At 39.9% G+C, this 25,224-nt stretch overlaps 1 protein-coding gene across 1 annotated transcript in view; it reads right to left on the bottom strand.

Moving 5' to 3' along the window:
* The window catches only part of FBN1 (fibrillin 1), a 133,517-nt gene that overhangs the window by 24,672 nt on the left and 83,621 nt on the right, over positions 1-25,224 (bottom strand). The window contains exons 29-44 of the mRNA XM_025894832.2: positions 24,714-24,836; positions 21,052-21,177; positions 20,135-20,260; positions 11,945-12,067; positions 11,247-11,369; positions 9,331-9,456; positions 7,739-7,861; positions 7,052-7,174; positions 6,021-6,185; positions 5,564-5,632; positions 5,327-5,452; positions 4,932-5,054; positions 4,663-4,821; positions 3,684-3,755; positions 1,568-1,693; positions 372-494 (exon numbers count right to left, since the gene is read on the bottom strand). Coding sequence (XP_025750617.2) covers positions 372-494; positions 1,568-1,693; positions 3,684-3,755; positions 4,663-4,821; positions 4,932-5,054; positions 5,327-5,452; positions 5,564-5,632; positions 6,021-6,185; positions 7,052-7,174; positions 7,739-7,861; positions 9,331-9,456; positions 11,247-11,369; positions 11,945-12,067; positions 20,135-20,260; positions 21,052-21,177; positions 24,714-24,836 — 1,956 coding nt within the window. The remainder of the gene's footprint in view (positions 1-371; positions 495-1,567; positions 1,694-3,683; positions 3,756-4,662; positions 4,822-4,931; positions 5,055-5,326; positions 5,453-5,563; positions 5,633-6,020; positions 6,186-7,051; positions 7,175-7,738; positions 7,862-9,330; positions 9,457-11,246; positions 11,370-11,944; positions 12,068-20,134; positions 20,261-21,051; positions 21,178-24,713; positions 24,837-25,224) is intronic.

Below are 25,224 nucleotides of genomic sequence, written 5' to 3'. Positions count from 1 at the left end.
TGGAAAATAAATTGCTAAAACACATATAGCAAATTATAATGAAAATCAGAAAATAGCCAAAAGATAGTGCATCAATTGGTCTTCCCTCCCTAAACATAACATGGGCTAAAGAAAAATGCTTGTGGTCGGTAAGATAAAGTGAAAGACAAACATCTACTTAGGTTTTTAACTCCCATTTATGCATCTGGGGGATGTGCCCAGAATTACCAGAATGTTTACAGGATGCCCCAAAACGCTTTAAGAGAAGGGTTCTTGGAGCTCTAATCACCTCCTGGTAGAGCATCTTTCTGAGAAGGAGGTATGCTCTTTTTAGACTTTTCAAACCCACTCATTTCTGCAGACCCTCACCCGACCGAGCCAGGGGAACTCACCCATGCAGCGACCCGTTGAGGTGAACCTGTAGCCAGGTTTGCAGTCACAGCGGTAGCTGCCAGCTGTGTTGACACACTCTGCATTTTGCTGACAAACTGGTCCATTCTGGCATTCATCAATATCTGTCAGTGCAAAAACAGAATTTCATATTTACGGGAAGACGTCAAAACCTCTATTTTCTTAGTATAAAGAATATTACTGTACCCAAATACAGGAATTCCTTTCTAATTCTGAAAAAAAATAAATATATAGATGAAAGTTGATATTTATGGCACATTTAGGTATCTCCCTGAAATTATCCCAAATTATCATTTGTAAAAATTCAGTCCTATTTTGAGAATTTATGTAATAGCTTTCTGTGGTGTTGGAGGGCCCATGAAAGGCTTGTTGCAACATGTCACATGGGTGAATTTCAGTCTTAAGACTGAGATCAGAATAAGTAAGCTGCTGTGTATGCACAGTCTCCACTGGAGACTGTGGGGATCTCCCTTGAGCACAACAGAGCATCAAGATCCCTGCTGGATATTAGAAGCTTTCGACATAAACAGCAGCACAAAATTTTAGGCAAAAACATTTTGATGGATTTTCCTTACTTAAGCTGCTGCAAAAAGAGAAGTTTATCTCCCCAGAAGTGTATCTGGATTTTAATTAGAAGCAGCACACAGAAGATGCTTTCACTCAAAGCTCTCGATGCCTTGCTTGCAGCACTCGTGTTGCCAGCAGTCACAACCCATACCAGAGAATGACAGCAATTCCTGCTGCTATTTTCAGTTTCTCCACCAAACTGACTAATACAATGTTAGGAAATGTTTAAACTGGAAAAAAATTATCATGTGCTTATATTTTTTAAAAAAATCTTTGTTGCACTAGAAAAAAATATTTTGGAATTAAAAAAATTATACTCATGATCTGACTCAAGACTACTATTTTTTTCTTGGCTTTACTGTCAAACGTGAAAAACAATGTTTCTTCCCATGACTGCTGACTCATGTGCCTTCAAGGCCTTAGATGTCTGATGGAAAATCTGGTATTTTCTATGCAATAGAATTCAAAATGCCTGAATTAACACAAACTTATTACACTGATAATGCTATTTTCCCCTCATTACGGATGACTTGCAAGTGTCTCAGATGTGGGGGTGTGTGAATTGCCAGCTGGTGAAACACCATTTCTCTGCAGAGGAACAGCACTTTACCTTCGCAGACCAGCAGCTTGTCGTTGTAGAAGAATCCCACGGGACACTCGCACCGGAAACTGCCGACCATGTTTATACAGATCCCATTTTCACACACTCCAGGAATCTCTCTGCATTCATCAATATCTGCAAGAATAATTGGTTTTAAATACTTGTAAAGAGCACTTCATGGAATCTTCCGCTACAGAACATGTCCTTAGGCATTTATCCTTAAGATAATTATTAAATGTATGATGAGAGCATCAGAATTTTCCCAGTTGCAAGACAGTGAGTCATTCCAAACTGTGGAAATGTAGGTATTTTCTGCTTCTTCAGGTTCTGACTCTTCACTATACTAAAGGTATATCCTGCCACATAGGAATGCAGAAGGTATCATATGTCCTTCCTCGTGTCTCCCACCCACAGCCCTGATGAACCTCCTCATCTTCCCGAGTGTTGCAGTGGAGTTATTGGGAAGAGCCAAACAGGGAGAATGTAACTGTCTTTGGTTTAATACAGGAGAGCAAGACTGAATGCAAACACTTGTCAGAACTAGTTTTGCACTGTTTTACCCTTGTTAATCTGAAAAGACTTCCATGGGTTTATGTAACAATTTGAAAGTGCCAATGCCAGGTAACATCTGAAGTGCTGCCAACACGTTATTAATCAGATTGATTAACCCAGGCAGCTGGGGCTTGCCAATGCTCTGTATACACCCAGGTTAAGTAACTGATTTTGGCAGAAAAAAACCCCAGCTGCTATTGCAATTATATGTCTTGCCTATTGGGCCCTTACACATCTTAATATTCTGACAAGATGACAGAGTTCAGAGACTCCTCCAAAGCCTCTGTCTTTAGTAAACACTGCCACATGCACTGAGGTGCACAGACACAGAATACAGGGGGAAATTACCAGCTAACAGGAGTTTCCAACAGATAATGTTGTTGTGGTTTGGTTTGGGTTTTTTTTAATGTTGTTGCTGGATCCAACCCCTCATTTCCTACATTAGATCCTGAAATTCTGAGCCCTCTGATATAATGGATGAGTAAAAATAGAACTACTTCTGTCTCTGAAACAACCACCTGGAGCAACTATCTAGAACTTTAACCCAAAGAGAAGAGCAACATCATGTAAGGATTGTAAGCAAATATTACAGGGTACACAGAGCACTGTGGCACAGTTGTGGCAGGGCAGACAGAGCAGACTGCAAACCTCCTGCACACATGGCAGCACTGCAGATGCAGCTTTTACCTGTGAATGTCAGCACCATCCAAGGGCTCCCTGCTGATCCTGATGAATGGCCTAATTAGCTTGAGCAGACTCAGCAAAAATTTGGGATAATGCTAATACCTAGGAGTGGGTATTTTGCTTCCAAGAAATGACCTCGTAAATAATAAATACTGTACATTTTTGAAACTTCTTTAAAAATTACATTCCCCATTTTACTAGAAATATTTCCATCTAACTAGCTGAACTCTGCATTGCAGCAACAGCTTAATGCTAATGCATCTGATCACTGCCTATATGCTGCCTCTGTTTGTTACAGGGCACATTATCTGCTTCTTATTTGCATTTTAGTGTGAATAAAAACAAAAGGGAGTCCCATTAGGGATTTACTCAATTCCTTGTCCTAGAATTCCTCATTCTCTCCCTCTTTTTGTTTTGCAATTTGTTACTTGCGATTCAAATGTAACACACAATAACATATGTGAGAAATATTCCAGCCGAGCAGAAAAAAGGATTTTTGTGTCAAACCAATACACAGGGGGACTGGTGTGAAATGTCAGATTAAATCTTGCTTTAGTTTGAAGGAAAGACTCCCAATTCCTCTCAGACCAAATGCTGGTTGGCCTTACTCCCAGACCTCTTATTCTCAGTATCTGTGCCCTGCTCAGGCCTGGTTACAGTTTCTTTGGAGTTGTCTGTTGCCTTGATTAGAAGCAGCAACTGTCCCTGCTGCCAGCGAGGAGTAGCCAGGCAGAAAGTTTGCAGGCTCGGACTTAACAGAGGCTTGAACTCCATTACACTGTTTAGTTGTCATTCCTCCCTTGAAAAAAATAACTGGGAAAACAAACCTCCCCTCTTTCCTGGGCAGAGGCAGCATGGAGTTTCGTTCAAAACATAAGTTACAACTCACCAACTGGTAATCCTGTATAAATGTCAATGAAGAAGCCAGGCCTCTGACTTCCACAGAGTGTGGAGAATTCATCTGCAACAGGAACACAAAGCAGTGATTAAAGCATTTGGAATTAATCAACAGTCAAAAATTCATTATATTCTTTGCCCAAGAAAATTCTACTCTTTCAGCACCTGCAGGGCACAAAGAGGTAGGCAGCCCCTTTCCCAAACTCACCATGTTAGGTGCAGTGTTTGCATTTGGGTTCTCATTCAAAGGCCATTGAAATTAGCAAATAAAAAATGTAGAGGGATTCGGATCAAATGCTGGGTTTTCGTTGTGTATTCCTATCTCTGTGCCTTACAGTGTTTGCACACAAGTCCAGATCTGACTTTTAAAAACCTGAACTATAAGTTGGAAGTTAATCAAATAAGTGTCTAGGAAGTTGCTCTTGAAGCAAACCACCTCAAACCACAGTCAACTCTGCAGCCTTATCCAGTGTGGAGGAGTCTTGAATGCCCTTACAGTTAGCACAGAAACTCCCACATCTTACATTTAGCTGCTTAGTACAGATCATTCTCAGAGGAGACCAAGCTATCTCTGTAAACTCATGGCTACCACAAAGGCCCCTTGTGGCAATCAGCAGTCGAGGCACAGTACAGCATTTGCTGGAGCAATATCAATAAGATCTTGGTCAGTGGCTCAACACTGGATCATCAAGCACTTGCAGAGACAGATTAACCAATACAGAGCAGGAACTCTCCAATACAGTGAAACTGGCACAAAGGTGGCACAGCCCAGCAGCACAAACACAAACCACTCCACATATGCCTTCATTGTGACTAGGGCTGATCACCCCCAGGCAAAAAATTAACTAATCCCTTCACTTTAGACACACAAGAGTAGAAAAAGACATAGCATCGCTAACAACATCACACTCACTAATAGTAATTATGATGTTACCAAGGCTTTCCAATAGTTCTGCAATACAAAAATGTACCTGTGCTCGGGATAGGACACTGTTCACAAGGCTTATTCCATGCACGTCCAATGTTGTAGGAACAGCAGCACATTTTCTTGGTCATATTGAAGAGCAGCTCACCATCACAGGTTTGATTGTCAGGATAGTAATTTCTGTAACACAGACTTCTTCTCATATCTGTGAAAATGAAGAAGACCCCAGGCCAATGAAGTAGGCAACTCTTAGGGAAGATGATCTACCTGGCCCAAAGCAGTGAGATAAAGCTTTAAAGAACCCCCAACACATACCCATGCAGTTGTTTCCTCCATTGACTTGCATGTAATCAGGAGGACAGATGCAGGTGTAATTCCCAACAGTATTGTAACATGTTCCAGGTCCACAAATGCCAGGTGTATCACATTCATTCACATCTAGGAGAGAACACAAAGGCAGTGAGTGAGTGGCCACAGAAGCTTTGTTGTTGTGCTTCTGAGGATGAAAATGTGTCAGTAATACTTGGTCAAGATGGAATTTTCACTCTCTCAGTGCAAGACTTGAACTTTTTCCAGTTTTCCCACCCTTAAGCTTTACACTGCTTAGTCTGGTTATGCTCCTTTTCAAGGACAGATTAATTCTCTGCACATTGATCTGTCATCATTTTCAAAGAATAAAACAGAAGACTAGGTAAGTGAAGGCTACATACCATCACACACTCGAGTCTCTTCATTCAAATAGTACCCTGATGGACACTGACACTGGAAGCTACCAAATGTATTAATACATTTTCCTCCTTGGCAAAGTCCAGGCAGCTCTTGACATTCATCAATATCTGTCCAAACAAATCCATAAACATTTCATTAATGCTTTTCCATGAAAAACAACCCTCACTAAAGAGTTTCATAATTTTAGACATGTAAATATAGGAAAATGTAAACATTACCTTCTAATATAACTGTAATAGGGTTTGGTCGGAATCCTTCCCCTCCAGGGCAAAGAACCTTATATTCAGCTGAAACCAAAACAGACTTATGAGCATACAGTGGTAGAAACATTTTCAGCACAACTATTTTTGAAAATGGATCTTATTATTACAGATTGTTTAAATGTAAAGTTACAAAGTAATCAGACATAGATATTATTAGGTTTTACTCTGTAACATCAACTGCTATTCTATTTCATAATGTAGGTTTTTGTGTAACACTAAACTTGCTCAGAAGTGATAATAATATTCTGACTAAGTAATCTTTTTGAAAGACTAGTTAGTAAAGTTTTTGGTTAACTCCTGTCCCCTGTATGTACACAATAAATGATTACACCACTATTTGAGTTACCTGGCTAAATTAGAAAAAAATCCAGCTAAGACACTGCTGTGTTCAACCCAGGAAATGCAGACTTACTTGTGTTCACAGCTGGGCAATGCTCACAGGGAACTCCCCAAGCCTTGCCCAGGGAGCAGCAACAGGAGGCCTTGGAAACACCCACTCCAATCTCGTTGCTGCAGAAGGTGCCACCGTTATCTCCACGAGTTTTAATGTCCAGGTAACAGTTGCCAGATCGGGTATCTATTCACAATGTACATAATGACAAACACATTCCATGAGAGCAAAACACAACACATCATCTTAAGATGAGGGGTACCTACAGATGGCTCTCAGTTCTTGCAGGACAGCCAAAGCAAGTAAGTTGTGTTGCCCAGGGAGGCCCAGCATTTCCCACTTGCATAGGTTCATGGTGCCCCATTCCTTGGCTTCGTTGGACTTCTCACAAAGTAGGGAATTTACTTATCATGACTAAGGGTAATTCTGCCAGGCCTTTTCTCATTTTCATTCACATTTTACCCCACATTTGTACATCCTTCCCGTTCCAGAAACTCATTGCTTTCTCCTCTCCTTGAGGTTAACAAGCATGAAAGCATCTACTAAGTGTCAGAAATTTCAAATACATTTGAATTTGAGAAGCATCCCTCCACTCTCTTGAACAAACAAAACCAAAAAAATATGAGAGCATGACTAAGCAGTTGGAGCCTAATACAAGAGTATTTCCATTGGTCATGAAGCTGCACCCAGCCAAGCTGCACTCAATACTCCAAGAGCATGGGTGGCTTTATGCCACAACTTCATTTGCCTGCCACCTTGGGGCCAGCTGGATGAGGGCTTAAGTTTGTTGAAATTTAAAATTGTCTACGCCTGTTGTAAATTGTGGACAGCTCTAACAGGCCCCAAAGGGTTGGTTCTGGCAGCTGGGCACTGCTGGCATTGCTGCATCAACTCTGGACATGCTCCTGCTGCCCTACTACAGCTTCTAAGCCAGGGGCAGTGGGATGGGAATTGAGGCCCTTTTCCATGACCTGGGATTATTCTTATGCAGCTGGGCTTGCAGTCCCTCTGTGGAACTTCCCCTGTAAATAACATAACAAGTGGTCCCTTACCAACACATCCAACTCGGGTGGGATTCAGCTCAAAATCAGGAGGGCACTCACAGGTGTAGCTCCCAGCAGTATTGATACATGTGCCACTAATGCAGGTCGTAGGATCTGCACATTCATTAACATCTGCAAGAAAATACAGCATGTGGTAAGCAAATATTCAAGAACAGTGCAAGTCATGGATATATCAGGTACCATATGCTGACCATCACAATCCATTAGTCATGAGATACTGATCTCCAGAAAGCTCTAAAAAAATAAAGGCACCTTTTAGAAGAACAGTAGTCTGAGATGCATCCATCATTTTATAGGGAGGGAAAAAGTGTTTTTCCTGAAAAATCAATCTATGAACTTATGTTTTCACATTCGCTTTATGAATTCACATAAAGTACTAAAAAAATACTTAACAGAAAAATACAAGACAAGGTCAGAGCTGACCACTCAGTGCTGTGAAGTACTGTACAAGGCACAACACATCTCTGCCAGAGGGGTTCTCTCTGATCTGCTTTCCCTTTCTTAGGGGGATATCAGAGGTTGACAAAGAACAGGAAAGAGAAGCGTGTTATACAGTAGGCAACTCCGTACTTTCCTATATCCAGTTTGATCTGTATAGCTTTCTAAAAGAATTTCCTAAGGAGCTGACCGTGACACTAACAGAAAATTAAAAAGCACGTTGTTCCAAAGTTTTACCTGTGCAGTTTCCACCACTTCTGTCCAACTCATAGCCCACTTCACACTCGCACCGGAAAAGTCCCGGAAGGTTATGACAGGTACCGTAGACACAGATGTTAGGAAGGGAGCACTCATCAATATCTGATAAAGGAACAGGAGGGGAAAAATATGAGGTTTCCTTATCTTCTTAAGACATAGACAGAGAACTGTAAAAAGGTTCAGCAACATGGATCTGGAAGCCAACAGCTTCTGCACACAGTATAAGACAAGAAAAAGTAACATGCTGGAGGACTAAGGAACCTACTCCATAACCTTTTCTGGGGGAAAAAGGCTCCTTCCAGTATCTCTGGAAGCCACGCCAGAAACAATCCTAGCTTGTTAGTGGGCTAATCTGAAAAGTAGCAATATTAAACATAGAAGAAGATATGCTTTAAAAAAATGAAGTTTATTCTAAGTCAGCAATCATCTGCAGAAAGCTGGACACCAGCAAGGGAAAAGCTTGTGTCCAAAGGTGAATTTCATGTTCATCCTCAGGTTTCTATATTTGACAGATCTGAAGTTTGGCAAGCAGAGCTCACTTTTGTGCTTTTTGTCCAAATCATATGAGTCTGATTCAGTATTTACTGAATGCCACATGCACTGCACAAAGAATGACCAATTTGATACAACAAAAAAGTGTGTATTTACAAAGGACCTTAAAATACTGCATTTAGCATACACATCTGAAACATCAAGGCAAGTCTGTTTTAGCAACAGGAGCTGGGCTCTACGTAAGCTATTTAAACTTAGCTAAAAGGTCTGAAAGTAAATTGTTTCATGAAACGTTATGAAATCTAATATTGGTTTAGTTTAAAGAAAAATTCACTCTCATAAATTATTTCTCTTGGTCAATTGCTAAAAAAATACACAGAACACTTTTCAAGGGGGAAAATTCTATTTATAGTGATGTACTTATGAACTCCATCAAATACCAGTTACTAAGAGTTATTACTATGTCAGATGATATGGCTGAGTCTTCTTGACTGACTTAACTGATTAGTGCTATATCAAATGAGGATTTCAAAAGCTGAAATCAAATATATGACCTTAATCATGTTGGCAACATGTTTATTATTTGATTGTTTTGAATCTTCATATATGTAAAGCTCTTATGAACGAGTTGTAAACAGTTAACTGACAGCTCACCCTCAAAACTGAACAGTCATGGGAATTTATTTTTTTGTTGTGGTCATAAAAACTTTTTGCAAAGCTTCACACTCTGATTTTGCACCTCACAGAAGCCCTCAAAGCATGTTCACTGTATTGGCTACCAAATCACTGTTTTTCAGTTTCATACATACCAATGCAAAGTGACAACTTTTTCTGTTAAATTGTTATGAATAAGATGCGGAACTGGACATAAATGGTCAATGAAAAGGCAGGTACAACAGGTAGATGACCACTTAGAGATCCATAATAAATGTATAAACTGCAAAAAAGCAACTACTACTGACAATTTTGATGCTGTTCTCACCTCAATCACAATTGCAACCAATTGTAAAATTTTTGAAACATAAAACACTATTAAGACAGAATTTGTTGAGCACTGTTTAAAGCTTACAGAGAATTACCTTCACATGCTTTCCCATCTACACTTGGCAAAAATCCCATATCACATTCACAGCGATACCCTCCAGGGGCATTGAGGCACTGCCCATTTTCACAGAGATTCAAGTTTTCTGAGCATTCATCAAGGTCTGTAAAAGGAAGAGAAATAGCAAGTTTACAGTAATATGGTTTTCTCACCAACATATGTGAGCTGAAGCTGCAGTGTTCCAAACATTTCAACTATTCTATTACCTCTGAACACTTGCAGAGGAAACTGCAATCTAGTTATGAGCAGAGGTTACTACATGTAACAGCTCAGTGTATTTCCAACATGCTGAAAATACAGCTTCTAATCAAAAGGAAAATCAGAGAGAGGCACAGACTCCTAAAGTAGCTACAGTTAATAACAATTGGAGGCAGTACACAGGGTCAAATTTAGACTCAGAATGAGCACGTGAAATTTATTATAGTTATTGTTTCTATTACAGCAGAGCCTAGAGGCAGTAATTGAAAAAAAAAGAGGTTTACTGTGCAATGAGTAAACATATGGTAATAGGCAGTTGTCCATGTCAAACATACAAAACACTGACAGAAAGTGGCATGAAAGGAACTTGATCAAAATTAAACTGCAGGTTAACAGTTGATGAGAAAAACAGCCTTGATATTGGACCACGCTCCCCTTCAGACAGCTCGTGGCCCTTACTCTTTAGCTGAAATGTTACACATCACAAAAACACCTGCTTATTGTAGCAGAGCCTGGCTGGCACTGTGAGCTTTGGAAAGTCCATGGCTGGCAAATCAAAAGTAGTACCTACAGGGTGAATGCTGCACCCTCTGGCAGAGGGCCTACAGAACACTTGTGTGCTGTAGTTGGAGTCCCAGCCACCTTTTGAATCCAGGAACAATAAAGTACCCAAATTTAAAAAAAAAATTCAAGTTCTACTGAAGGCAGAAACTCGGTAAGCACTCGGCTGAAGGATGTAGTTTATGGACTCCTGGAAATCATCACGTGGAAAATGAACAAAGAGCACCGGGTTAGGAAGGCAACTGAGGAAGCTGAGTCAGATTCAAGATTAAATTATATGGAAAGAACTAAACAGAATCCCAGGGTTCACTTATAATTTGGACTGATTCTAATTCAGCCTTAAACCTGATGAGCCAGATTCTCAGGTGCCATAAAAACCTGCTGTAGTTGATAGAGTGCTGCTGATCTGCACCAGCTGAAAACCTGGCCCAGCAGCTGCCCGCCCATGGCTCTGCTCCAAACAGCGTCACCCTGCACAGAGCAGCACTGACAGCCCGAGGGCAACAGCTCCTCATGACTAAGCATACATGAGCTAATCTGCTCTTCAAAGCAGAAGACTGAAGTGTGGGTGGGAAACATCTCTCTAGCAAAGTCTAATAATTACATTTACAGTTTATAAAATGAGGTTTCTGAAGCAGCTACTTCCCTCATTCTACACGCCAGCACTGCATCCTGACACCATCTCTCAGGATGATGCAGTAAAGAAGACAGACAGCACACACTCACTTTTGGAAAGAACAGATATTTTTAGGCAATTTTATGAAGCAATTTTAATGCATATGCCCTATTATTGAAGTATTAAGGTGAGGGGCCAATGGACTGGTTTACTAACTAGCCAAATTATACGATCAAGCATTGTTTTAATAATTTTGCCACTCACGTCAACTAACAAGGAAAGCTCAATGAAAAATTGCATTTTATCAAGTGAAAAAAAGTGATTGATTTAGACTAGGTTTACTATACAGTATTTCTTTCAAGTTATGGCAACCTAGGTGAAGGAGAAGACAATGGACAATGACATATTAGCGCATAACTTCAAATGTTTAAAAGCTATTTTTGTGTATTGGATCACAGACTAACTTAGGCTGCAAGGGACCACTGGAGGTCATCTGATGCTTTCCTAGGAAAGCTCACCTGTACAAGTGAAGCCATCCCCAGTATAACCTTCTTTACAGAGGCAGCGGTAAGAGCCCATTGTATTCTTGCAGTCAGCATGTGGGCTGCACATGTGGGTTCCATTGGAGCACTCATCCAGATCTTTAAAATAATAAAAAAAAGGAAAAAAAAGAAAAGAAAAAAACAACATTAGTTAAAAAAACATACCATGAATAGAAATTTTAAATAGCGTATGGCACACAGAAGCTCTACTTTAAATCATCTTCTATAATAAAACCCATAAATATGTGAGGTCATCTGATTGAAGAAGACAGTTTATTTGTAGCACATCAAAAAGTCTGACAAGGTAACTGTGAATGAGGAAGCTGCAGGGCACTCAATACTAAGACCTGTACCTTGTTTTTACAGGGAGCACCAGGAGACTTCTCACTGCCTGCCATCAGTTGCCCTCAAGCACACAGTGTCTCTCTCCATGGTCACAGAATCACAGAATTTGCTGTGTTCTCACCATTTCACAAGCCAAATATGAGATAATGCTGATTTCAGTTACCATGGCAGAGAATTTGTCCTCTAACAGATCATGTCAGATCGACCTAACAAGTTTGATAATCACTTTTCTTCACAATTTATAGGTGTGGTATGGTTTTTTTTCAGAATTGCTAGAACCCCACTGTGGCCCAGCCTTATAAATAAATACAAATGCATATGACTCTCACCTGTGCACTTGATACCATTTCCAATCCAGCCAGGGCTGCAGCTACATTTGAAACTTCCTGCTGTGTTTGTACATATGGCGTGTCTGTCACAGTTATGGGCTCCAATTTCACACTCATTGATATCTGCAAAAATACAGAGATGTTTGAGAGGCTCATGGATCACACTTTCTCATATCCAGATAACTGACACTGGAATTTCTCAAGAAAGTCAAAGTGAACATGAAAGCAAGCCTGCATTTCATTACAACATGACTTTAAGAAATGAAGTAGAAGAGAAATAAAATCACAAGAAAGAAAAGTATAGAAAAGCAAAGAAGCATGTGGCATATTTCAGACATGCTGCCCCACTACCTATTCTCATAGGCATGTAAAGCAGTACTTCTGCAATTCACTTCAAAGCCTGGTAACTGCTACACTCGAGGAGGAAAACAGTAACTCAGAAGACAGTTTTTCCAATCTGTCCATCCTGAAGCCTGCAGAGAGGGACTACATTGGTGGCTCTACATTGCATGGTTTGCTAAAAAGTCTCAGAGGCAACTCTAATGCCCAATGTCTCCTGGAATGCAGCACTCCCAGAAGCACCCATTGTATCTGCATGGATGCTGATGAACACCAGCTAGGCACCACTCACAAACTCCTCCTAGGATAAGCCCAGGAACCTCACGAAGCTTTGGCAGACTCTGTGTGGAAGGTGGAGGATGGGCTGTGTTTACTAGGAACTCAGGAAACCTCAGAAAACAATGGAAAAAAGTCAGCATCCTTGAAGACACCAAGTCATCCAATCTTCAACACACACGTTCATGCCAGCACGTTCTATTTCAGTACTTGCTATTTTCACCTTATTTTCATTCTTGGTCATTCTCTGGCAATATCATGATGTATAGACTGCAAAACCCAAACTGAACTCCATTCTTCCTTCTCACAAAACATTATTAATGCCCCATGTAGGTACTTGGAGAATGTATAAACTCAAAGGCAAAGTTTTCAGAAATTATTACTGGTAACTACAACAAAACTGGCAGGAATTTTCTTGCACATCTGAGCTATGGATTTTATGGTGTTTTCTGTAACTGAGCTCTCTCTAATTGTGCTTTACTTCCACGCAGGATGTAAATTATCTAGAGTTCATATCAAACCACTTAAAATTTATATCAATATTTTAGCCCTCCCAGGTGCCTTTGATGTTCCAGTAAGCCAAATCATCTCATTCTGTACAATGAGCTCATGGAAAGGGAAAACAAGCTCACAAACACTGCATGATAACAGACAACCCCCCAGCTCTGACCCCTCTTAAGAAGATGATTAAGAAAGGCATCAGCCATCAAACATGTAACAACCTTTGGGGTTCTCAGCCCCAAAATCAGAGATCTGAGTCTCCCTATCATCTTACCTAGTAAAAATTAGCTCTTTAAAGAGGGCATGATTGTGGAACTATTGGAAAAACTGTCCAGGTATGATTTTAATCATTTCCTTTGTAACTCTTTCTTAGGTTTTTCTGCCCACACTTGTCTAGACAAAAGGCTGTGTCCTTTCTCTATGCTCTGTACACATATTTTGCCTTTTCACAAAGGCAACACATGACTTCGAGAAGCAGACAATATCTGTCCATCATGCTAAAATTAAATACCCAGAAGGCCAGAAAACACCCAAACCCACTGCTGGTTTGGAGTTTTTTTTGTTTGGTGGGTTTTGGGTTTGCTTGGGGCTTTTGGTGTTGGGATTCTGGGCCTTTTTTTAGTGGTTGGCTTATTTGTTTGTTTTTTGGTATTGGTTGTTAGCTTTTGTTTTTTTGGAGTTTGTTTAAAGTCTGCATAAGTGGAATGTCATCTAATCTTACTTTTCTGAGTCTCTTTCTAAATGAGGCATTGCTTTGAACCAAAACTCCAGACATGAATGTTCCCATAATCTGAATGCTGTTGTCTAGATATAGATCTAAATGTGGCAGCTGGAATCTACCATTAATGAATGTTGACTGCACCAACAAGCCTGAAAACATGCAAATGGATACTTACTTTTTTAAACCTTAAAAAAAGGGTCAGAGCAGATTTGCCTTTCATATGTAACCTCAAAAAAAGGGTCAGAGTAGATTTGCCTTTAGCATGTGCAGAAACTCATATGAAGATAACATCACACTAAACAGGAAAATAGTGTCTGTCAAAAATCTTAAGGGTGGTCAGAAAAAAACCCAACCCATATTGGCTTGGTCTGAAGGGAAAGAGTAGAAGGAATTTAGAGAGGTCAGCTACAGTATACACTGACACAAGAAAGCTGAGGCAAAAAATCTATAGTTTAACCTTTACATGATTTTAAAACCCAAACTGTTAAACCACTGCTAACATTAAGCCTGCACTGCATTTGATTATTTGATGCTTTGAAACATACAATCACAAGTTTCCTTATACCCTGCAGAGCACAACAAAACACCACAAAAAATTATCATCAGTAGAGAGGTTTCTGCCAAGAATTTTTTTAAACCACCAGCAAACACAAACAGAAACTTGCATGCAACAGCTACACCGCAATGAAGTCATGCTCAGACTCAAATTTAAGACAAACTAAGCCAAGTTTTCCACTCTCTGTAAAGTGACTGTGGACTTCATCCCACCTTGCACTGACCCGCTGACACTTGGCACCAGAGAGCCCCCATTAACACCTCCCAGTGGGACAGCAGCACCATGACACTGGTGCCCTCACAGTGGACACTCGTTCCCCCATCAGCTGTTGGACACACACACTAAAAAGCTTGGAATCTTTTGTGGGATGAAAGTTGCAAGTACATATCTATATCCAAGTATTTATAATGGGATCAACTTTCTCAGAGATCAGCCACTGAAATGCCATTCCATTTGCTTTGAATAAAATCCTGAAATCCTTCTCAGCTTTTTTCCAGGAAAAGTTTTCAATAGATTTCAATGCGTTTTGTCTGGGTGAAGATCAAATGTGGAATGCAAAATGTATTTTCTAATACGATCTACCTTTACTGGGACATTGCAGGGCTTATTTCCATGATGCATGGAAAGGTTTTCAGATACTTAAATGAAAGCTGATTGAGGCATATAAAATACCATCACTGGCTTCATCCCAGATTTTACTTCTTTTCAAAGCTACCTGCATTTAACTCAGATGTTGTTTTGCTATAATCCCTATTCTCTCCTTTCATTGCACAGCTGAGTTGTAAGCCTACATTTATTGCATTGCAATTATTTCCAAGGCAAAAGAGATCTCAGACCAAACACAGTACTGTGTAAACAGGGCAGTGAAATCAATGGAATTTATGCCTGGTTATAGTGGAGCTTAATATGGATTTATGCTGCCATAAGTACTGAATTATGGTTTCACAGAATGAAACAGAAAGGAGAACTTGAGCTCTACTGGGGAAAAATTAACTCAATATAAATATCTTTAATAAGAGCATGAGTCCAGCCTGTTCTGTCTGCATGGCAGCACAAACAGTACTACACTCTTCAAATACTCCAACTATTTTCATTTGATTGTTTGAAGACAAAGGCGTTACTCGGTCTGAGTAAAGGTATCATGACCCAAAGAGCACCCAGGAGGACACTACTCAAGTCAGGGTTTCACACAATGATGGCCTATTCCCACTGACTTCATGGGGATTTTCACTGAAGAGTAAAGGAGTGAGTCACTGATTTATATCAACCTTCTCCTTCTGCCTCCAGTATGAGTCCGTGACAAGCCAAGGAAAATAAAGACATTCCAATCCAAGACTGACACTGCATCCTCAGCCAGTCCCACTGTGCCCCAGTCCTGCTGCACACATGTTCTCAGCTTTGCAATTGCACAACTCCCATTAATACTAAGGGAGTTGTCTGCCTACAACAGATGAGAATACGCATGATAAATAATATGCAGGTCTGACATCATAACAATCCCAAGCACTCTGGGGAAAAAAACCTGTCAGTCACCCTACTCTGTTGGCTCCTTCGGTTCTCTTCTTTGGACAAATATTTTTTTCTCTCAAGTCTTTGGCAATTAATGAAGCACCTCTCCCATTAACCACAGTGGCACAGATTTTCAGGGCTGTTGATATGCAGCAAAAATACACGTCAAATATACCTGCCATGTTGGCACTACGCTTGCAAATGTGGCAAGCAAAGGAAAGAAATCAATAGCCAGTATCTGCACAGCACATCCCTTCACAGTCTGGAAGTGGATCATTAAAGTTAGCCAGACAGAAGTACGAGGATAAGTCACTGTATTCTCACCTACATCCTAGAAACATCCAAGTAATTTCTTTGCATTTGAACAGAGGAGAGTGAACATTAACTAAAGAAAATGTTCATAGCTGGGTGTGAAATCCTCTAGGTACTCTGTGTACCATTTCCTGTTAGGTTTCATGGGGCTTCAAGGGTCTATAAGGATCCTTAGCAAAATGTGAATTTAATTCAGACTCCGCCTATAAATCAGTACTGTTTGTCAGGAATTATGCAAATCCCTTAAGTAGTTTCTGACTTTTACATTTTTTGGCAGTCTCTGCATATCTGTGCATTTTATCACCCTGACGTTTCACTGGTATTTCGAGCCTGGGTCCAATTCCCAAAGGGCCAGTCGTCTGGTGGAAGTCACAAGGCATTTCCTCCTCCTGGGTTCCTGCCCATGTAATCAGGTAGGAAAAGGGAAGGTTTTTCAGAGGGAAAAGACTGTGAATTTCAACTTGGTGCTCATACAAGTAGAAAAATATATGGAAAAATGCCCCTATTCTGATCTTTCTACACGTAAAATTGTTTTCTCTTTTGGAACCACTCCTGGATTTTATTCAGCATACTGTACAATAAGCACCTCTTGGAGTTTCACATGGGGAGGTTCAGCCCTTGCCTGCTATCCATCCTTACATCATCAGCATGCTGGGGTGCAGCGTGTTGTTGCTGGACAGACGCCTACTCCCAATGTGCTCCTTCTGTAATACCCCCCCTTGGCGGGCAGATCTCAGCATTGTTATCTTCTGGTATTTGGCCTGACACAGCCAGCTCCCAGATTCATAAGGGCAGATGTGTGCTCCATTGAGACCAGAGCTCTTTTGTGCCATCAAGACTGAAACACAACATATTATTAATGGCCAGAAGCCACTAATAATGGAGAGGAGAGCACATGGAGTCACAAAATACTATGGATCTATTTCTGAGGGCCAAGGACAGGCTCACCTTTTCCTTTCACTGAATCAGATGTCTGACTTCCTTAGAATCAAGTTATTGCCAGCCATACAAGTATGCAGTGTGCACTCACTGCTCCTGTATCCACTTATGTCATCATTACTGGATGACAGAAGGTCATGTTCAAGACCAAACTCTTCAAGCTCACACCCCACACCAAGTTGAACACTTTCCACCAGTCTTTCTCCAAAGGGCACCAGCATGGCCCTTGCAGAGTCAGAGCCTAATCTCAGCCTTCCAACTCCCTGAGCCTGCTGTGGAGAAATCCAGCTGACTGGTAAAGCACATTTATTTTTGATCTGATGACCATGTTGGGCAACTTCTGTCGCCAAGTTCACATCCTTCAGCTTGGCTCTGTAAAGAGACAAACTGTGCCCTAAGTTTGTGCCAGCCCCACTCCACCAGGGGCAAACAGGGGGGCTGTACACACAGCCATAACTGCAAGGATGGATGGGACAGAGTCAGAGAAGGATTTGTTTCCCTGTGAAAATATCAGAGCAACTAAATCTAAGGCTCTACATCAACAGTGAAATATTGCAAATTTACAGGCAGCACTCCAAAGTGGTGATGAATCACAAAATACAAACTCAAGTGCCAAACCAGGATTTAATTTCTGCACAAATACACATATACATTATTGACAGAAAAAGTGCAGACAAGATATTTGTCATAAAGCTGGGCGATCTGGAACCAGGAGAGGAGAAAGCACAGCAATCTTCTCTCTAGTGGCTGTGCTCTATTGCCTGCCTAGAAAACTGTAAAATGAACTGCTCTGAGTCAGTATTATCACAGTCTGCCCTGTGAATGGAAATCAAACCATTCGTAGCACTTGATCTTGGAAACCTGCATCTACAATGTATAATTTTGCATAATAGTTTAAAAACTGTATTTTTGTTACTACGTTCTGTCCACATTCTTATTGAGAACCATGGAGAGGGGAGAACTAACATCTGTGTGGGATGGGAATGTAAGTCAGTGGGTGGATTCTGAATACTGTTAAATGATTGGGGGGAAAAAAAACAAGTTTATTTGTTAAAATGGAAACAGTCAGTAATGACAAGACAGCTGAAATATTTAGACAAAACTGTAATGGAACCCAAAGGACATTATTTAGTTGTTCTCATGAAACAGAGAATCTCCCATTCAAAGTGCTGTACACGTTTTTGTAATTTTTTTTTCCATGGGAATTCCTAAAAAAGTGGGAATGCTTTTGATCTGTCTAAGACAAGAACTGAATCCTGGGGTCAAGGTGCTGTTGGCAAGGTCCCTGCAGAAGAAGTATTGAAGGACACTCCCATGGTCTGCAGTACCTGAGCCTGGGAACTTCAATTCTGCTCGAATACTGTGCAAACATGAAGTGGGGAATTCAATGTTCTCCAGCAGCAGATCAGATATTTTAAAAAACAGAATGTGAGAACCTGCATGCTGTAGTTGCAATGGGACCAGTTTCTTCATTATGAAAGCAAACTAGAAACTTCCCACTCTGCTTCCTGTTTTCTTATTTAAATACAAAAGATTTTGGTGATTTGAGCATGGTCCCATCTCAGTTGTATCAGCATAACTGATACTTCAACTTTTTATCTTAGAACACTGGGCTCTTTCAAGTTACTGAGCCCCTCTATAATATCTCTATGTTGTAACTAAAGTGTTCTACTGTTTTTCCTAGTTAGTGACATCCTCTCTGAAACATCAGCATGTAGACAAAAGCAGCATGGAAAGATAATGATATGCAAGGAGGTGGGAAGAGCCCACATGACAGACAGTGTCCATCCAGAGGTCTGGGCTTGGCTGGGACCAGGAGGGAAGGATTTCCTGACCTCTCTGTTAACAAAAAAAACCACTGCTTGGGACATTTGCCACTACCTTGCATCACATCATGCCAAAATGGTGGCTGTTTCCAGGCACTTCCCCAGAAGCCATACCTCAGATTCCTCCCCTGCCTCCATGACCTTTCTCTGTCTTTTGCCTACTACTGGTTGCTCATTCCTCCCCGAGTGCTCCTTGCTGGGAGCGGTATCTGCGCCATGTGTAACAGATCAGCGCGAGGCCTTTCAGGTCTAGAGTCCTGAAGATCTTCATATAATTTAGCACAGAAACAAAGAACATTGAAATGTTGGTCTACAGGGTACAATTAGGGATTTCTTGGATTTAGGTCAGTTCATATGTAAGTCAAAGGCAGCTGTTACGAATGCACAACTATTTGTCCACGGTCCAATATGCAAAGTACAACTCCAGCTCTCAGATTTTTCTATGAGAGCTGTAAAAAAACAGCTTCATGTATTTGGGGCACTTAAAGAAGCATATTATTAACTCTGTACAATAAAGGCAGACTAAGAATAAAAGTGTGTCTCAAAGACACTGCCAGAAATATGTTTACCTTAAGTTTACATTAAAAATTATATTAAACATATGTTTGCATTCATATTTGGGCAGAGTCTGAGACTCTCAACACCTTGGCTTGAGACACCAGCATTATTAGTATCATGCCCTTAGAGCCTGTATATTTGAATCTCATTTCTGCTTGCTGGCAATACACAGAATAAAGCAGATTCTGACTTTGCTGATAGAATGTAGCTCTGTAACTGTATCATTTCCACTTTGCAAAAACCCAAAATATATTTAAGCATTTATTTCAAGGCATCTGTGTTTGCCAAATAACACTTCGGACACATACCTGTTATTTACTTGCATAATGTACAATTAACTAATCCAAACACACTGAGGTCCTTGGGAGTTTGTCAAGGTACAGATAATGGCATTTGCTGTTCTCTTAGATGAACAACAACACAGTGATACGCCCAATTACGTTCCCAATGGACATTTTGTCACTCATTTCAGCAGAAGCAGCATCAGGCTGTACCACTGAAGATTAGCAGAACACAAGCTCAGCAAATTTGGATGAGAGGTACAAAAAGAGCACAAGTAAGTGAAAAGAAGCGCAGTGAGAGAAGGTTCCAAACACCAGAAAAGCAGATTCACAAGTTTAAATAAAAATTAAAAATTAAACTTTAAAACATACCTGTGCAGCCAGTTGTGCCTTTCTTGCCTGAATATCCCATATCACAATGACAGATAAATGAGCCTTTTGTATTCTCACAGGTTCCACTCAGACAGATGTTTGGATGCAGATCACACTCGTTAACATCTAAAAAAACCCCGTGAATTAAGATTTATTAATAAAATTCTTAGAAAGTATTTTGCAGAATCTCTTGAGTTATGAGTTTTGATACAAAAAGTGGGTCTATACATGCAAATTAAAAACTGCCCAGGTTAGTTATTCCTTACCTAGCGTACCTTTTGAGATCTGGGGTAACAATGCTAAATTACCATATCTGTATTAACATACCTTTAATTCCAACTTTTCTTAAAAACAGACACTAAGATTCAGTACATTATTCAAAGAATGACTATGACTATTGATAATTTCTAGGTATGTGTGGGTGTGTATATACATTTATACATGCACACATACATTGTCTAGTTTTGTCAGACGTTTCTCCCCAAATACGCTCGAGATTTTTAATTCAAATGTGTGTGGTTTCGGAGACATACTCTTTCATGACTTTATTCTTCCAAGGTACAAGACTTGCACACAGTTTTGTCTTAGAGACAAGTTTAAAAGAGCACTGGTGGTTTTCTTGCTAGAAATTTTCCTCGGCATCATTCACCAGCACTTCCTTTCTGCAAGCACTTTTTTATCTGAGCTGCATAAAAACCTCACAGAACATCATGTCTGCATCCCAATCTGCAGAGATTACATCTGCATTTGTGCAAGAGTCAGGTGCTCAGGTCCAAAGGTCAGGTGGCCAAAATTAGGAGATAAGAGCAATACTCTTTAAATACCATTGTCTATTTAGATGATGATTTAGAAAGAGTGCCTTAATAAATATGTTTTCCACATTTGATGCAAATTGGAATATATTTACTTTCACTTACCTATGCAAGTCTTCATGTCTTCAGATGCCATGAACCCATCATAGCAAAGACACCTGTACTCTCCTGGGATGTTTGTACACTGGCCTCCATCACAGATGTTAGGATTGTCTTCACACTCATCAATATCTACATGGGAAAATCAGATTAAAATATGTTACCTTTACAGAAAGCAATTAACCATCATCATGGCAAAGCAAGCATTTTAACACTCTGCTGCATATGAAGATTGAATCCTCGCAATAACTGAGTGGTGCGTTGCAAAATTGTCCCTGTGAGTAAGCTCTTCATCTTCAGCTAAAGTCAGTGGCAAAACATTCCTCTCTGACTCTAGTGGCAACAGGAATCAACTTTTCTCTCGGAGAAAAGAACCCCAACAGAACCTTTGTCACACCACATTGGCCACATATAACTGAGGATTCTTGGGTATAATCCATCATTGAAGTCAATGGAAGCTCTGAAGTCAAATTCAGTGATAAAAAATATCAAACTTTACAGAGCTTTAAAAAGCTATCATACATGCAAAATATCCCTACAGGTCTCAAGAGTGGTGACAAACTGGAAACACAGAGCTGAACTCATGATGGGAATAATTACAGTACATACATTAGTACAATGAGATTTTTATGGTCTTTTTTAGCATCTCATCTGACTGGTCAGGCCTCTAGGATGTAAGCTGTTTTCTCAGTTCATGAAATTGGCCATCACTGCTTGGGGCCAAGCAGCAGAAGCAGATACTTCATTATATTAATGCAGCCATGCTAAGTTCTGTAATCTTTCAGAGCCCCTGGGGTTATGTTAGTGTTCCTTGTAAAAATCTCTAGAATCTCCCTGTGTCAGCACCAACATAGACTAGAAAGAGCAAAAATCAGAAACTCTGCCTAGTGATACCATGGGAAAAAAATCAGCACAAAAAGGACAAGATTCAGGAATCCTCTCCAAGAGAAAGGGTGTAACTCATTATCAGAGCAGTCTATTGTGGATTGCAGTAATTATGCAGCTGCAGAAAATGAACTCACTTTAATTTAAAATATTATGTTCATTATTCTGCTGTATTTCTAGCAGTCAGTGCTTGTGTGGACACACTACTTCTGCAAGGAAGGAGGCTGACCAGTCCCTGTTTATCTTAACAAGCAAATAATACTGGCATGGACATTAGCCTGAAAATGTTAATTTGGAATGGAATTTGAATTAACATGCAAAATTAAGCTCTAGAAATGGGCATAATGATTACAGAAATAAAGAACTTTATTTACTAACCTGTCACTGTACTGATTTCACAGTTGGGGGAAAATCAGCTGACAAAGAACCTGTTGTTTCTCCTAATTGAGCTGATTATTTATGCATAACCTCACCAATTCAAACCTGACCTACTACTGAACTGCACAGCATTCTTACCAGCTCAATTATCAAGAAACATATTCTGTGATGGCTTCCAGCTTCGTGTGATGTTAAAGATAAAAGACATGTTCACACAGAGAGAAAACTGAAAATGTAAAATAGGTGTTTCACATACGCAGGTCACAGTTCTGCTGTATCTTGCACCAAGCACAAACATCTAACACAGTACAACCAGAGGAGAAGAAAATGTCACAAATATTTTTATTCTTATTTTTCACTCAGTGGAGTGCCTTTGGGCAGAGGCAAAATTTCAGCATGCAGATTTTGAATATTCACCAGATGTTTACGTATATAAAAAACATCTTTTCAAGAGAAGGCAGCAGCATTTTAGATACTAAAAGGGAAGTGAAGATGATCCCTCACATCACTGGATGTTTTCTTACATTTGTCTTGACATTCAAAGGTGTCTGGTATTTCTGTTATTCAAACTTTTTTTATGTGTGGTTATTGCACTCAAGTCTTTATTAGAGGAGACTATGAAAATTAATAGCTAATAGTTATTACTGGCTGGCCACTGAATGAAATTCTATTTTTCAGAGTCAAGGCTGGATATGTAAAAAGTCACAGCTAAGATAAGATCTTACTACAAACTTCTATGGACACGTTTATGATCAAGTTACTGTGTGGACAAAACCATAGAGAATCCATCCCCTCCCCACAGCTTCATTTTGTTTTAACTTTGAGAAGGGAAAGATAGTAGTTTTCTATTATAGTTTTTAGTTCAATATGAAGGAAGGTGCTCTAAATTATCTGCTCTGGGTTTGAATTCAGAGATGTGTTAAAGCACAGAACTGCTTCTAGCCAGCAGACTTGAGACCCCTAAGACTGTCCAAGTGTGTACTTGGGTCATTTAGTCCCCAGTCAAGCCAAGAAGATGAAAAGAGAAAAGTGGCTCAGAGACCTCAACTCCCCCCTCCTCCCTTCTGTCTCATGTCACTCTAATCCTGTCACTTGGGTTCAGATTTTGGCTGAGGCACAATTTTGATCAACTAGTTTTATTTTTCCATTGAAAAAGTGCCCCAAACACCAAAGCTTGCCTTTTCTAGAAACTTGAGCTAAAGCAAACTATTTCTAATCTAAATATTTTAAGTTTTGAAATAATTAATTTCAGGCTCAATCAAATCTTCCCTTTTCCTAGTTGAATTCTGATGCTTGCTGAAGGTTGGCTACTTGACATCTTTCTGACAGTGCAAGCTACAATGTGTGGGGAAACTACATTTTACTCTGCTTAAAGGCTCTTTTATCTTCTGGAATGGTAGTGAGTGACCTCAGGGTAATTGAGACCCTGGTGCGAGGCCTATAAATATTTACAAATTCTAAATGTGAGCTCTCTCTATTAATTCAGTATAGAAAACTCTCTATTTGTTCAACTATAAAGGCAATTCTATTCCAAGGGATTAACCCTGTTATAATTCTCATGCTCTTCAAGAACTCTTGGATGGAATTGGCAAACAGCTGGCAAATATTCCCATGCCTCAGCAGGCCAGTGCTGTGAAGCAAGAAATAAAAGAAAAGTAGGGTAGATTCATCTTTCCAGTAACCTATGTGGAAATCACCAAGTACAATTCACTTCCAGGGATTATGACTCCCAGGCTCCCAAAGGAGAAAGCCCGGCCATAAGAGAGCTCTGAAAATTTTCTCACCAGCCCTGTTAAGAGTGCAAAAGAGCTGTTCCCTAAAAAAGATTCATACTATTCACATTTCAGTTTCTCTGAAAGTCAGTCAGTTCTGAAGCAATGCAGGATACTTGCATTTGACTAAACAAAGAATTAAAAACAGGAATTTTCTTGCTTGCTTAAGAGCAGATACCACACAACCACAGAACAGGGCAATCAGCTTCTTTTCTAGGTTTTCTGTCTTTTCTCTTTCCAGTATAACCATACAATACACATGCACAGCATTTCGGCTTCTATTCATGATAATTTTTTTCATGGTCTTCGACTATTTTGGATTTCAATCTAAAATAATACCTTAAGGGAGAAAATTTATCTCCTACTGAAAAAAATGACAGCTTCTTGTTATGAAATTCAAAATCAACTTTCTGAAGTGATAAAGAATTAATTCCCTTCAAAGCAGTTCAGTCTGCAGTTGTCCAACTCTGATACTTTCGAGATGTTTACTTTAGAAAAAGAACTTCACTTTCCATGTATTTTCTTTTTTTAATAATGTATTTGTTACAATGCCTTTAATCTTTAAAAGAAGGTCCATTTTTAAACTATTGAAATAAACCCTCCCAGCAGAAAAGGTCCCAAAATCTCCCTTACCAGTGCATGTCCTGTGGTCTGGCATGAGGGCAAAGCCTTGTTTACAGCTACACTCATAGCTGCCCTCCGAGTTAGTACAGAAGTTCTCACAGCCACCATTCATTATACTGCACTCATCGATATCTGAAAAGGAGAAAATTACAGTTAAACCCCACAATATCTTTTCCTTTAAGAACATACTTTGAGTCAGCTTTCCAGAACAGCATCAGTCCAGAATCTACACTTGGCATTTGCACACTACTTGAACATTCAAGTGTTTGCAAATATAGGCACTGGGATGGATGTGATGCAAACTAGGGATGGTATCTGACTGCACATACGAATCATTCTCTTTCTACATATAGAAATACCACTGCTGGGTTACCATAGTATCATTAGAGCAATAAAGTTTTTGTAAGGATCAAGGTAAAAAATTACTAGGCAGAATTAAAGCCAATGAATTTTTCACGTATTTCCATGGCACAGAAGAGTGTATGTATGTAACTGAACCACGTGATTCTACTTCGTGCTC

The sequence above is a fragment of the Manacus vitellinus genome, unplaced genomic scaffold, assembly GCF_001715985.3.
Source record: "Manacus vitellinus isolate BGI_N305 unplaced genomic scaffold, ASM171598v3 scaffold_16_pilon, whole genome shotgun sequence".
Taxonomy (NCBI): domain Eukaryota; kingdom Metazoa; phylum Chordata; class Aves; order Passeriformes; family Pipridae; genus Manacus; species Manacus vitellinus.
This window is presented reverse-complemented; position numbering and strand designations above follow the sequence as displayed.